Source organism: Haliaeetus leucocephalus, unplaced genomic scaffold (assembly GCF_000737465.1).
Source record: "Haliaeetus leucocephalus isolate CR32 unplaced genomic scaffold, Haliaeetus_leucocephalus-4.0 Scaffold203, whole genome shotgun sequence".
Classification (NCBI taxonomy): Eukaryota; Metazoa; Chordata; class Aves; order Accipitriformes; family Accipitridae; genus Haliaeetus; species Haliaeetus leucocephalus.
This window is the reverse complement of record NW_010972639.1, coordinates 764567-778398: the sequence shown is the minus strand read 5'-3', so window position 1 is coordinate 778398 and position 13832 is coordinate 764567. Positions and strand designations below refer to the sequence as shown.

The 13832-nt window shown below is 40.4% G+C and overlaps 1 protein-coding gene across 2 annotated transcripts; it reads right to left on the bottom strand.

The window, feature by feature from the left end:
- Positions 1 to 3896: 3896 nt before the first annotated feature.
- LOC104830880 (chromosome unknown open reading frame, human C5orf63) lies at positions 3897 to 13723 on the bottom strand. Of its 2 annotated transcripts, XM_010566070.1 has the most exons (4): positions 12891 to 13723; positions 8676 to 8796; positions 4971 to 5027; positions 3897 to 4196 (listed from the first exon to the last, which is right to left on the bottom strand). In XM_010566070.1, exons 2-4 carry the CDS (start codon positions 8793 to 8795, stop codon positions 4017 to 4019), a joined length of 357 nt encoding a protein of 118 aa, XP_010564372.1. In that variant the 5' UTR covers position 8796; positions 12891 to 13723; the 3' UTR covers positions 3897 to 4016. The 2 variants fall into 2 exon arrangements, with proteins under 2 accessions (XP_010564372.1, XP_010564374.1); XM_010566072.1 differs by lacking the exon at positions 12891 to 13723 and having other exon boundaries at positions 8676 to 8927.
- Between the last annotated feature and the right edge of the window lie 109 nt (positions 13724 to 13832).

Sequence of the window (13832 nt, the reverse complement as noted above, 5' to 3'; positions counted from 1 at the left end):
GCCACCCCTTCTCTGCACATTATATGCAACTAGCACCCACAGCCAGAACTAATGGAAAACCTCCACATCACTGATAAAGGCCACACCATCAACAAAAGCTATTATAAAAATCCTGTTACCATTCCCTTTACAAAATAAAGGGGCGGGGGGGGGGGGGGGGGGAGAAATCTGGCACTGGCTGCAGAAGAAAACTTCCACAGTCTGAATGAATAAGGAGCAAGGAATTCATCATCTGCTATATTATTAAGAAGTTTGCTTTTAGCTTCCATTTTTTTCCTTCTCAAAACAGACTTTATTAAAAATAAAACAATGGCAAATTGCTCTCTGATTCCTAATCCAGCCTCTGTCAGTGATGTGTATTGGGAAATGGGGCAAGTCCACATGACCTCTTTCCTCCATATCTTTGAGATAATAATTTTGTATTTTAGAAAAGTGCTTGAACTATGGTTAAGTGCTGTATGCCAGTTTTCCTATTACAAAACCTCAGTAAAGAAAAACCTGGGTCCTCTGAAGCCATCTCAGCTTACAGAAGGAAAGCAAATGGCACTTGCTTGCTGATACAGAGGTAATTCAGACCTATTATTTAACAGTAACTTGTGGTACAGAAGTTTGACTGTAGCATTATGAACTGCAGAAAGTATAGAAGTTTGTGTCTCTAGGGTCCTGTTCTTCTGTCAATGGTGACAAAAAGCGCTGTAGGTAGGGCAAAGCTATGCTGCAACATACAATTCAAGAAGCATCTTGCTATTTCAAGTTTTGCCTGGTTTTTTTTTCCTCTGGGGCTGGGGAAAGCATTACACTTAACACTTTGCTGAGTTTCTCAAGTTCAGTCACTTCTGAGAATTTTCAGCTTGGTTTTTTTTAATAATCTCCTCAACTTATTCTTCCTCTACAGTGTAAATGACCACATCAGGGTGAAGCAGCAGGCTCTAAAGGTGAAGTAAGGCTACAAAAAGAATAAACTGGTTACTTAAAGTCAGGATGAGTGTTTTCCTTTAGAAGCAACAGTTGGCTGTAATTTTGGTTTTGGATCAAACAGTTACAGAATTGCTGATAAAAGGCCTTAAACAGATTTAAGGAGATGCTTAAACTTCTAAGCTTCTCTTTAGTTCTTGCAAATCTAGTAAATCCATCCTATTTGATGCCACTCTCTTTCTGCAGGCCTCTTGAGGAATGTGAAATGCTATCAAATGTAAGTTTCCAAAGTCCTACAAATCTCAGGGTATAGTTAGATGATGAGGCTGAACTTACCTAAAGCTCTCTTCTATAAAAAGGGCACACCTCTCTGTCCTGGGAACTCTTGGATACTTTCAGAACCCTTTCTGAGTGGAGTCAAGTTGCTGAACTGGAAGAAAGTTTTAATTTCTCACCTCCCACTGCCCAGAAATTTTTCATCGTGCAGAATACATCAGAGCTGGGTGGCAAATGATCTGTCAAACGCTAAACACGCTGTAGGATGGGGCCATATAGGAGCTGCACAATTTCACCATACCAGATCAGCTGGCTTCTTATTGAACCATACTCCAAAACCTAAAGTCCCTAACAAATCCTAGTGAATTTCAGTTTGCTGTTCTAACTGGGTATTGTGGCTGGATTCCACCCCCTGTGAAGACACATCTGTCAAGTGTCCCTGTTTAAATTCCTGGTGATGAGGGAAGACTGAATGCCACCGTGGTAGAGAGAACAGAAATGCAGCAGGCAGGGATTAGTTTCTATGTTAAAGGATCTATTAAGTAGATCAAAAATACTGACAACTTTCTCCAGTGCTTACTACAGATTATTCAACTTAAAAGAGTTGACTTTTTCTTAATCTTTCTCCTCCTCCTGAAAATATATTTAACTTAGGCATTCTATCTGTCTACCGCACATCCCTACATTGCCAATGATGCACTAGTAGAACTGCAGTAACCCTTGATAAATGGTATTCTTGCCATATGATGAATGGATTTGCAATTGTGTTGCAGCCAGAACCAAAATGTGATTCTTTTCTGTCAGAAAGCGTAACGACTGGACTCAATTATGACAGAACTCTAGTCCATAGGACCAAGCACTGTTCCCATCATATCAGAAAAAAGTGTTTTTTCTGTTCACTGGATTTGTAATGATGGAGAATTATGCCACAAGCATCCCCAGGCAGGGCAGAAGACTATACATTAGCACGGATTTTTTTAAGAACATAACTGGAGTCTAAGGGAGAAGTCCCATATCTTACACCAGGAAATTTCTGAAGACACTCCTAGGGTTTCTTACTTTCATCCTATTCTCTGAAATTAGTAGCATTCAGAGAGACATATTTGGAGTTAATAAATGCTGTTTTCACTACAGATTTTATTCTTTTGGCTCAGTTATAGTTCACTCTATTTTTATTTTTTCTTGTGACTGGGAGTAACTTAAGTACTGAGGAGCTCAAATCTTGCTGTAGTAGATAAAATAGGCATAAGTGCAACATATCCTCATCTCACTAGAAAAAAAATAAACTACTCAGTGTTCATGTGTTAGTAACAGCTGTATCAAATTGTGATGATTGTTCTGTAGATATGACTGCTTCAGTGAGAGCGTGCTGTCTTTAACCAAGTGTCCCTTGCATTTACAGTAAGTACCTTCTTCTCCATTTCAAATGAGCGCTTAGGATAGACTCCCAGACTTCTTCAAGGAAGTCTCTTACAGACCTACAGCTTACACATACCAACAATCTTGAAACACTGTGGTAGGTTGACCCTGGCTGCATGCCAGGTGCCCACCAAAGCTGCTCTATCGGTCCCCTCCTCAGCTGGACAGAGGAAAGAAAATATAACGAAAGGCTTGTGGGTTGAGATAAGGGCAGGGAGAAATCACTCACCAATTACCATCATGGGCAAAACAGAGTCGACTTGGGGAAAAAATTAATTTATTACCAATCAAATCTGAGTGGGATAATGACAAACAAAACCAAATCTTAAAAAATCACAACCCCCCCTTCCCTTCTTCCCAGGCTCAACTTCACTCCTGATTTTCTCTCCCTCCTCCTCCCCAGCAGCACAGGGGGACAGGGAATGGGCATTGCAGTCAGCTCATCATACCTTGTCTCTGCCATTCCTTCCTCCTCAGGGGGAGGACTCCTCACTCTTTCCCTGCCCCAGCATGGGGTCCCTCCCACAGGAGACAGTTGTCCACAAACTTCTCCAATGTGAGTCTTTCCCACAGGCTCCAGTTCTTCGTGAACTGCTCCAGCATGGGTCCCTTCTACTGGCTGCAGTCCTTCAGGAGCACACTGCTCCAGCGTGGGTCCCCCGTGGGATCCCAAGTCCTGCCAGCAAACCTGCTCCAGTGTGGGCTCCTCCATGGACTGCAGGTGGATATCTGCTCCACCGTGGACCTCCAGGGGCTGCAGAGGGACAGCCTGCCTCACCATGGTCTTCCCCATGGGCTGCAGGGGAATCTCTGTTCTGGCGCCTGGAGCATCTCCTCCCCCTCCTTCTTCACTGACCTTGGTGTCCGCAGGGCTGTTTCTCTAACATATCCTCACTCCTCTCTCTGGCCATAATTGCCAGGGGGGGCGGGGGAGGTCCCTTTCTTAAATATGTTATCACAGATGTGCTATAACTGTCACTGATGGACTCGGCCTCGGCCAGCAGTGGGTCTGTCTTGGAGCCAGCTGGCATTGGCACTATTGGCCATAGGGGAAACTTCTAGCAGCTTCTCAGAGAAGCCACCTCTGTATCCACGCCCACAATAAAACCTTGCCACACAAACCCAATACAAACACATCTCATTTTATTTGCTGTTATGGAGCATCATTTATTCTGTCAATAAAAAGCCAGCCTAGGACAGCAGCAAAGGAATGGTACAGAAAACATTGCTACTGGTGCAGCTGGGCTAGACGATTAATGCAAAACAGAATACAAGTCACTCAAGTTTTTTAGGACACTGGTACCATACTTTCTAAGAAACATAAGGCCAGATAATGAATACCGCTTTTTCACAGAATTTATGTTGCACAGTCCTTTCAGATCCACACCAGAGCAACTGCATTTTTTTCACTGGTTCCCACCATTTTGTAGCTCCAACTTCACAAGTTGGTCCTCAAACTTTTGAATGTCTACTCGATGCTTCATTAGGAACTTTCCATTTAAATGAAAAACAGGTATGTCATATTTGTATTTATCATACCACACTGAATTATCTGGAAGGGTAATATCCACCTCCTGCAAAATAAACTGTGACAGAAAAGAAATGTGTTAGTACCTGCTGGACACTGAAAAAAATGCCTACTTGTCTTTTGATCAACCTTTTTTTCAGAAATGCGAGGCTGTTTTCTTAGTGCTTTTAGATTTATTCTTCCATATTGTAGGCAATTGCCCATTTTGTGGGGTACAAAATGTATGTAGCCCAAATCCTTGGCTGCGTGTCCACAAAGGACTCTCTCCCTAGTCCAGAATTATATTCTTTACACTCTGTGCAGAACCACTCTCCTGTGAGCACCAACCACAACAAATATGCAGCTGGCAATATAACAGCTGTGTGTTAGGCAGTGGAGTGCAAGATCTCTTAATGCTTCTGTTAACGGTTTCTTCCTTCAAGGAAGAGTTCGAAACCTGGTTGAAGAATGGCAAAAACTGCAAAGACATATAGCTCAAATATTTGAAGTCCCACTTACTAACATCCTTCCCAAACGATATCACTACCTGCTTTATAAAAGTTGCAAACTCCACTATCAGACAAGGCAATAGTATTTCAAAAGCAGTGAGTTTAAAAACTATTGTGACAAGGTGTATATTGGTTTATTTTACCAATACGTATTTGAGTAGCATTGTTGCAAAATGCTTTTGGATAATGAGTTTTATGGATATCAGTGCTGAAATTGTCTTGAAGAGTCACCCATGAAAGAATAACGGATGCAAATAAATCCAAGCAATTTCATTTACAAAGAAAGAATCCTGATTAACTCTTCTTGCTATATAGAAAATGCATACAGTATTGCAATACATTACCCTTCTCTTATATGGCTCAAGCTCTTCTCTTGCTTCATCACATAGAGGGCATGGTTTCTAAAGGAAAATATTCAGACCAACTCAAAGCATACAGTAAAATACACAGATCATTTGTACTGTAAAGTAACATACATAGACAGGAGTGATCGTTACTGTAAATGTGGGTTCCCTCCCCCGTACCACCCTGTCTTACTGCTTTCTAAATCTTTTTCTGCAGCATGGATTAAAAGAAAATAAACTATTCAGCCACAGAATTTAATTAATTCTTATTTGCTATTATTTTTCTTATGGTGCAAATTAACAGTTTAAAATGGTACTTGTAAAGACTGATTCAAGGGCATGGTTTGGAAGGTCACAAACAGACCCCTTCTTTTGGTCAGCAGGAAAGAATATTCAAAGCATTGCCATCACCAGCTGAAAACAAATGTGGGTTCCACTCTTGACAGAAGAATTTCCCTTGATAGAAGGGGAATGAGGAAGTCACATAAGTAATTTCTAATGTTTCAGATTGAGCCACTTGAGTCAGTTCAAATAGCAAAAGAAGGTGACTTAAGATAACCTGGCTGACTTTGAAAGGAATTAAGCATGATCCTCCAACCTGCAGAGCTGGGAGGACAGTAACCTCCAGCAGGGAGAACTGGCAAACAGCTGCAGTGTTTTGACCTGCGATGGGGTCAAACTACAGTTATACAGCTGACTTCTGCTGATCATGCATCATGATCATTAAAGCAGTGTGTACCTGAAGAAGTGACTCACATGATGGCACATTGCTTCAGTATTTGCAATGGCAGAATTTGGCCTGTAATTCACATAGCAAAGTATACAGTGGTGAAGGTGATGGCTCTGTTCCTCTGCCATGAAATTCCTCTCACAGCCAGAAAAGACCTTCTTCTCTCCCTCCCACTTAAAGTCTTCCTAGGGCTTGTTTAAATTTTGAGTTAATCTGAAACAGCTACATCTTATTTCCTGTGTGTGAATTAATTTGGATTAAATACTCTACTAGGCCTGTGGAAAGCTTTCTAACATAACAGTCACATAAAAGCATTTGACAAACTAAGGTGACTCTTAGCAAAGAATATGTTTTTACGCCTGCTCTGATGGCAAGCTTAAGCACTACGCAGTACTAATAAGATCGGAACAGGTTTAAAATCAGATAGTGAACTATTTCAACTGACAGTGAAATCTGTTTAAATGGTCAATTTATATTACTACATATTTTTCAGTAGAACAGTGCAACAGTAGGTCTCTGCCATCACTTGCTTTATATTAATTTGTAATAGGTCTGCCTGGATAAAGCTGTCTCGGACAACCTTCTCTTTCAGATGTATATTACCGTGGCAAAAGGGACTCCTACTGCTGAGACAGTAAAAATGCCTTTCCAAAGTGACATATGCTGCGTTGATAGCTATATCTGTTAGAAAATACACATGGTGGAAGGGAGAGTTTTATTTCTACAGATAATTGTCATTTATACTGCATACTTAGACTGAAGTTTTGTGGTCATTTTAAGCTGGCACTGATGCTGAAGGAAGCAGACCCGTCTTCCTGCCACTGTTTCTTTTGTGCTGGCATAAGCACTCAAACAGTTGCACAGTAGAGCTAGACAGGAGAATTGATCTGAGTTAATAGTAATCTTGCAAAAAAAAAGGGGGGGTTTAATCTGAAGCAGCTGTTGCACAATGTCCTGGTTTTGGCTGGGATAATTTCCCTCCTAGTAGCTGGTGTAATGTTGTGGTTTAGGTTTAGTACGAGAATAATTTTGTAACACTGATGCTTTCAGTTGTTGTCAAGTGGTTTACATACTAAATCAAGGATTTTTCAGCTTCTCATGCCCAGCCAGGAAGAAGGCTGGAGGGGCACAAGATGTTGGGAGGGGACACAGCCAGGACAGATGACCCAAACTGGCCAAAGGAACATTCCATACCATGCAACATCATGTCCAGTATATAAACTGGGGGGAGCTGGCTGGGAGGGGTGGATCACTGCTCCTGGCTGGGTATCAGTCAGCAGGTGGCAAATAATTGTATTGTGCATCACTTGTCTTTCTTGGATTATATTTCACTTGCTTTTGTTATCTTCCCTTTCTTTGCAATTATTATTATATTTTTTATTTTGTTTCAGTTATTAAACTGTTCATATCTCAACCCACGAGTTTTACTTGGTTTTGACTCTCCTCCCCATCCCACCGGGGGGGGGGGGGGGGGGGAGGAGTGAGTGAGTGGCTGCTTGGTGCTTAGTTGCTGGCTGGGTTTAAACCATGGCATACAAATGCTTGTGTTGTCATAAAAGGAGCCTGTGAGGGGAAAACCATTTGGCAGTGCTAGCTTCTATCAGTCTGAATTGGCTGCAGAAGTCAAAGCTCCCTCCTGCCTTCTTCTCCTCTTTTCTCCTTATTCTTAAAAATAGGAAGGAGGGGAAAAGGAGTTAATTAGCATACACTAAGAGTGCAGATTTGATCTCTTTTAAAGTAGTCTGCATTTTGCTTTGCAATTGCCAGAGACATGAAAAACATTTTAAGTTAAAAACACATTCAACAAGAGGCCACTTTACAGAACTACTTGAACTCTGCTATTAGGAAATTTGATTTCATACAGTGTCTTACTAGTTAGAAATTTTAAGATACAAAAATCATACAAAGAGCTTTGTTCCAATTATTAACCCCAAAGTAAGCTCATTATTCCCTCCCTTATCACATTTGGATTATGAATGAGTTGATGCTGAATCAAGCAAGGGGAGAGAGAGCTGTAATATTAAAGTATAGTTCTTCTTATAGCATGCATTGCTCTGATTAATAAACAGATTGTGACCTTTTATTTTTTTAACCTATTTGTATGCTACACAGTTTAAACACTCCTTTATGGCTAGGGATGGAATGAACAAACATTGTGCAGGCGGAAGTTATTTTAATTGCATCAGTCTCCAAAAAATATAGCAATACTGATGTCAACATTCTCAGTGCTTTGCATTTCTAGTTATTCTCCTCTTGAAGGCTACATCAGCTATATAAATGCAGTGTAGCCCACCACGTGCCATCCTATCTAAAAGTACAGACCTCAGCAGATAACATAGGCTCTTGACAATGATTCATGGAAGGTGACAGTTCACAAATGACCATTCCTGCTTATCACATCTGTTCTCTAAATATGCTTAAGAATCCTATCTCTTCATGCCACAGACAAACCTTTCCCTGCATTTTATTCCTGTTAGCATTACACAGCCAATAAAGCAAAAAGAGGGGAAAGCACAATCTACTTTTTCCTCATGTGCTACCAACACTAGTTGCATGTATTTTCAGTCTCACAGGTAGTGCTGAAATAAAACTCAAGTGTTTTGAAGAGCCTACTTTGGCTGTTAATGCTTGTCCTGGGCAGATTATATGTAACACCTCATCTTTATTATCCATTTCCGGGATGAAACACTGGCAGTTAGAGAACAATTTTCAGCTAGTAAATGGACCATAGTGTCACTGAGACACAACTATCTTGAAATCTTCGTTTGTTGGTTGTAACTACTTGCTTGCTACAATGAGAGTAGGACCACGCTCTAAAACCTGGTGTAAAAAACACTCTCAAAGTAGAATGCCCAACAGTACACAAATTTGAAGGGGACAAAAAGCATGGCCAAGATATTTCATCTGGGATTCATGTATATCAAAGCTGATAAACACACAGTCTTGCCTAGCTTTATTCTGTAAACAACTTTTACCTTGGTGAATAAAGTTAACACTGGCTTATTTGCACTGGCTGAACAGAGTTGTCTCCCCAGTGGACTGGATGAATGTCTGGCTAGTTGCAGTGTTCTGCTCAGAAAACAAAGCACCATCATCCTGTTAAGGCAAAAATAAAGTGTTTAATTGTTTTGTGGCAAGTTATAGCTTATGAAATTTCATGTTAAGATAAATGTGATACTTCAATTGCAGCTCTAAAATACACACGATCAAACAATTTTCCCAGGATTTTTATGTTCACAGTTTCAACACATTAATCAGAAAAATGGTTTACTATGCAGCAGGCCAGAAACATTTCGTAGCTCAAAAAGTGTAGTTCCATTTAAAAAAAAACACCCTATGTTTTCTTGCTGAAATGCCTCTTTTAAATTCCCTAACACAAATGCTGACATAAATGCATTATGCTGTTTCAACTGCATAGATGCCAGTAAGAATTATGTGAAATTAACGAAATGCAAAGTGCTGTGCTTTGAACCTCAGTAATCTTGCTGCTGTGCTTGACATATTCTACTTACTTAAAATTATTCCATCAAAAAATTAATCTGTACCTAATCAGAATATCAATATAATGCTTTCTGCAGTGAATAGAAAGCTGCAGCCAAGATGATTTAACTTGGTAATATTAAAAGCATGCACACTGCCCTGAGTCCTTCCTGCAACAGCAAATTAATTTATGAAAGATGTTGATGGGTTTGTGAATTCTTTGGGAAAGTTTAAGTAAATTTAGTGTTGTTGAGGGGTGCCGTATTGGATTCTTGAAGCCACCTATTCATAATAACACTAATAACAACTGTGCTTCCTCCAAACTTGTGTCTTAATGTGACCTTTACAAGGCATTTTAGGTCTGAAAGGCAAAAAAAACAGAAGCAAAAGGGAGTCTGCACAGAGACTATTGGCAGACATGACACTTGGAATTTACACTGGGAAAAACAAGTCCCTTTTACATAAAGCCTAACTGCTTCTGTTCAGTTTCTGTTCAGGCACAACTTACCCGTAGTTCTACTAACTACAGCTAACTACAAATACACAATGTAATGGCACAAGTTTAAACACCTAAAGTGTAGCAGGGCTACATTGCAACTGATAAGCATGTTTTAGGATGTTCAGTAAAAAAGAGCCTAGTGCATTCACTGAATCTCTCAGTACTAATATTACATAGTTTTGTTTTAAGAGAGACAGTTTAGCCAGCATAACCTCTAAGGAAGAGCAAAACATTGCAGTGGACTCTAAACTTAAGGCTACTTAACTGCTATGTTTCTAAGCAACAACCACAAGAAAAATCAAATGGGTGACATGATACTGCTCCACCAGCCTTACTGTACTGTCAAAGACACCTTTTTTCCAGAGGACTTTGGTAAGGGTAACTCAGCATGTTTCCAGAAGTTTCAACAGAGCAAATACAAGGAAAAGGTATTACACTTCGAAAATTATAGCCTGAATTATCAAATTTCAGATGCTAGGAAAGAATCAGATTTTTTTCTTTGACCACATAAAAATAAAGCTGTCTAAAATAGAGTATTCTGCAACAAATGGGCTTTGGGTTTACTATTTATTTTGGGACAGAAAGGGTTCTTCATCTGTATGTGTCAGGCTTGATACCAGTAAGAGTCAGCTGCAGGGGCAGAGTGGTATGCTTGCTGTCCCTGCAAATTTGCAGGTGACTGGCACAGCACACACTGCCATTGGTCATAGTCTTTGGCAGCTACTGCATTTGTTTTACTTAGCCAGGTGGAAATTTAATTATCTGGGATTTTACATGATAAATACAAAAAAGAGGCTTGGAACCTTTTGGAAAAATGCAGATCTGGATGATAGTAAATAGCTTCAGTCATACTTAGAAATCTTTATGTCCACAGTAAATGAGTGCCCAGAATGGATGTGGTTTTGGCATTAAAAGTTGCAGTATGCGAGCCTGCTCACATGCAAGATAAAAATGCCAATATAAATGGTTTGCATTCTGGCAAGTTTTTAAATGAATGCTTTTGTTGCCGGCCTAGCAAGCCAGATTTTGTGCGTTCAAAACAAGGAAAATGCCCCCAAATTGTTCTGTGAACAGCAGAATGAATGAAGCCTAGACTTCCATGTATCTTAATCCCCATATATACACATATGTGTACAAAATGCCTCGGGTTCAGTCCTTTATACCACCTTTTTTGAGCCCTCCACCCTCTGGTAAATTTGAGTCCAGTGGACAACTCCTACCAAAACATCAGCTGAAGGGGAATGAATAAGACAATATCAGTACCTGAGCTTCAAGATGTCACAAAAAGAAATAAGTTAGCACGCTGTCTTAATTCCTTACCAATTTTAAATAATTATAAGAAACACTCTCTTTGGAATTCAGGAGCAAACTTGCATTGACCTGTACTACTACTGAAGCAAGAGTCTGCTGTTTCCAGAGTTAGCATAAGACTGGCTGAATGTTTTTATAAATAACCTAAGGAAAACAGAGTCCTGGCTGTCAATTTATTTACCTATGCAGAATGGTAGTAAGGCCAAACTGTAACACCAGTTACAAAAAGACTCAAAGGACTAATCCTGATTTATAAAATGATGCTAGTCTCCATCCAGACCCCAGTCATGCTCTGCTCTTCCATCAGCAAAAAGCAGTCTGAGACATCTAGCCTTGACGGAGGGTGAGATACTGTCAGATGGCATCATGTTCCCACAGTACAGACGATAGAGCTTGACTTCCCTATGCTTCTGAATCCCACAGTTGCCAGACAGCATCACTAAGAAGGAGAGCAGTCAGACCTGCTGCATTTAACCTGAACAAAAACATGGTGCAACTTCAGCTTCACAGGACTGCAACTAAGGCTCTGCCCCCATAGAAATTTTCTTTTAAATCAGTAGAATTTACTAATCTTATTTTATTGGATTACGTAAAAGGGTCATGGATAAAACCAAATAGCAGTGGTTTTGCACAAACACTGAAAGGTTCTAATATTGCAAAGGGTTAAGTATAGTTCTTATTGATCAGGAGCTGATGAAAGCGAATATCCAATCACTCATCAGGCAAATCTACTTCAGCAGCTCAATTTGTCTGAACAGCGTCCCAGAGCCACACGGGTGTTTAGTGCATGCATGCTACCATTGTGTGAACGAGTGGATTCCCAACACTGGCCTGCACTAAGCTGAGCAACATTTCAGGAATGCAGAGCTCCAACCTCAGAGGTCACTTCCATGCCTGTTTCATCACTGACAAAAACAAAGGAAAGTGTCACACAGAAGCCCCATGGCGTTCATGTCCAGCTCACAATCTGTATCGTATCTGTCTTTTGTTATAAAGAAGCTAAAACAATAAAAGCACACAAAAAAAATCTTTCAGCATGATTATTCTGGAGCTCTCTTTAGCCTACCCCCAAGTAATTATAAAGATTTGTTTGAGGAACAAAGTTAGTATGTAAATGTAGAGCAGGACACTTTCAAATTTCAGAACTTACCCTCCCCTATACTACAATGCTACAGAATGATTTAACAAATGATGCTTCTAAGTCTGGACTTGGCCTATGCTGCATTTTGCAAAGCCAAATTGGATTCATTTCCTGTTAATAGAATTTCAATCACCTAATAAATCTTCATCTGCTGGAAAAATAAAGTGTGACACTAAAACCAGCCATTATTTAGATGAGATAATTATCTGTATAAACCTTATCTTAACATCAATCAAGGAAAGACAAGCATGGCTGAGTTCTTCCTCCAACTATGTACCTTTTAATGATGCTATATACTCTTAAATAATGTCAGCTTCAAGTCACCAATATACTCTTGCTCTGTGGTTCTGAATATTTTATAGGCATAGTTATCAACATATTTGGACAGGATCATGTTCTGTTTTCCATGGTTTTGTATACATATATATGAGGATGAAATTATTATGAACTTGCAAGCATTTATTTTTATACACTTTACATTCATGTGGTATTTCATTCTGGAACCCTAACCTGGGTTTGACAGAAGATGGGGATTGCCTAGGCAAATCACACCTCTTTCTGCAAGGTAACAGTAACATGGAAACTGTTACATTGAAACCGTCCTAGACATTTTCTAGCTATTTGTCCTAAAGAAACTTTGTAACTGCCTATTACACTGACTCCTGCCCTCGCCCTCCGTTTACTCCTCAGTCTAGTGTGACAAAGGAATATCGACTGAAAGAGAATGGGGCAAGCAAGCAGATGCAAATCTAAGAAAACCTGCTGATGGCTCAGGTCAGTGGTGGTTTAAAACAGCCGCCTTCTGTCGTTCCTCATTCAAAACCAGCTACGGTCATCAAGGGAAGCAAACTTCCAGCAGTCTGCTGTTGTCAGTTTGATTTCATACCAGGGAGATGCTGAACAAGAAAATACGGTGCCACAGCAAGAGAGAAAGGAGCATGCGTGAGCAGGGACACCAAATCCTGTAGTTGCCAAGATCCCCACAAGGCTTTTAACCCCTCCAGCCTTTAGGAGGAGGAATGCAAAATATATGAAAATCTTGAACTTCTTTTTGCAAACGCATGTGACTCTAAAAGTCTTTAGGGAAGAAGCAGGTTTCTACATCAACTGAAAACTCAGAAATGTCATCAGTAATACCACTTGCTTCTGTGAGGTGATGTTATATATCAATCATTGCATATTTATACACATTTTCTCCTCCGAACTACAGTAATCTGGTGTAAATGCCACAAGGCCCTTGCATCCCATCCCAGCAAAGATTAAAAGTATAATGTGCAACAAATTTTTCTTAGTGATCCCTCCGGAAGAATGCATTCTAGACTCTGCTCCGAGGCCTGTACTCCAAATTTCAAACAGTCTAAAAAACGTACAACAGGTTGCTGTTATGGCCACGAGACCATTTCTGAGGACTCAACTTAGAACTGGCATGTACAACGGACCATTACCATAAAGGAAAACTACAGTGGAGTTTAAAAGCCTGTTTACACATCTCAATTTGAAAACTTTCCAGCCAAAAGATGCCCCCCCGCCAAGGGCAGGGGGCGAGCCACATCGGGCGGAGGGTGTACGCAGGGGTCTTCCCGTTGTCTCCCGTAACGAGACACCCCGACTTCTTTCGATGCTCCGTTCCGAACCAGTAATGCCCTCTACAGACAGACCGAGTCAAAGCCCATTAAAAACCACGAGAGCGACGGAGACCCG

Bases quoted from the DNA above. Each gene is read 5' to 3' on its own strand.
- LOC104830880 (XM_010566070.1), bottom strand. From the start codon at position 8,795: ATGATGGTGCTTTGTTTTCTGAGCAGAACACTGCAACTAGCCAGACAT. The intron at 5,028-8,675 runs GTAAAAGTTGTT...ATTTTCCTTTAG, and splicing joins TGTTAACTTTATTCACCAAG to AAACCATGCCCTCTATGTGA. The intron at 4,197-4,970 runs GTAATGTATTGC...TTTCTGTCACAG, and splicing joins TTGAGCCATATAAGAGAAGG to TTTATTTTGCAGGAGGTGGA.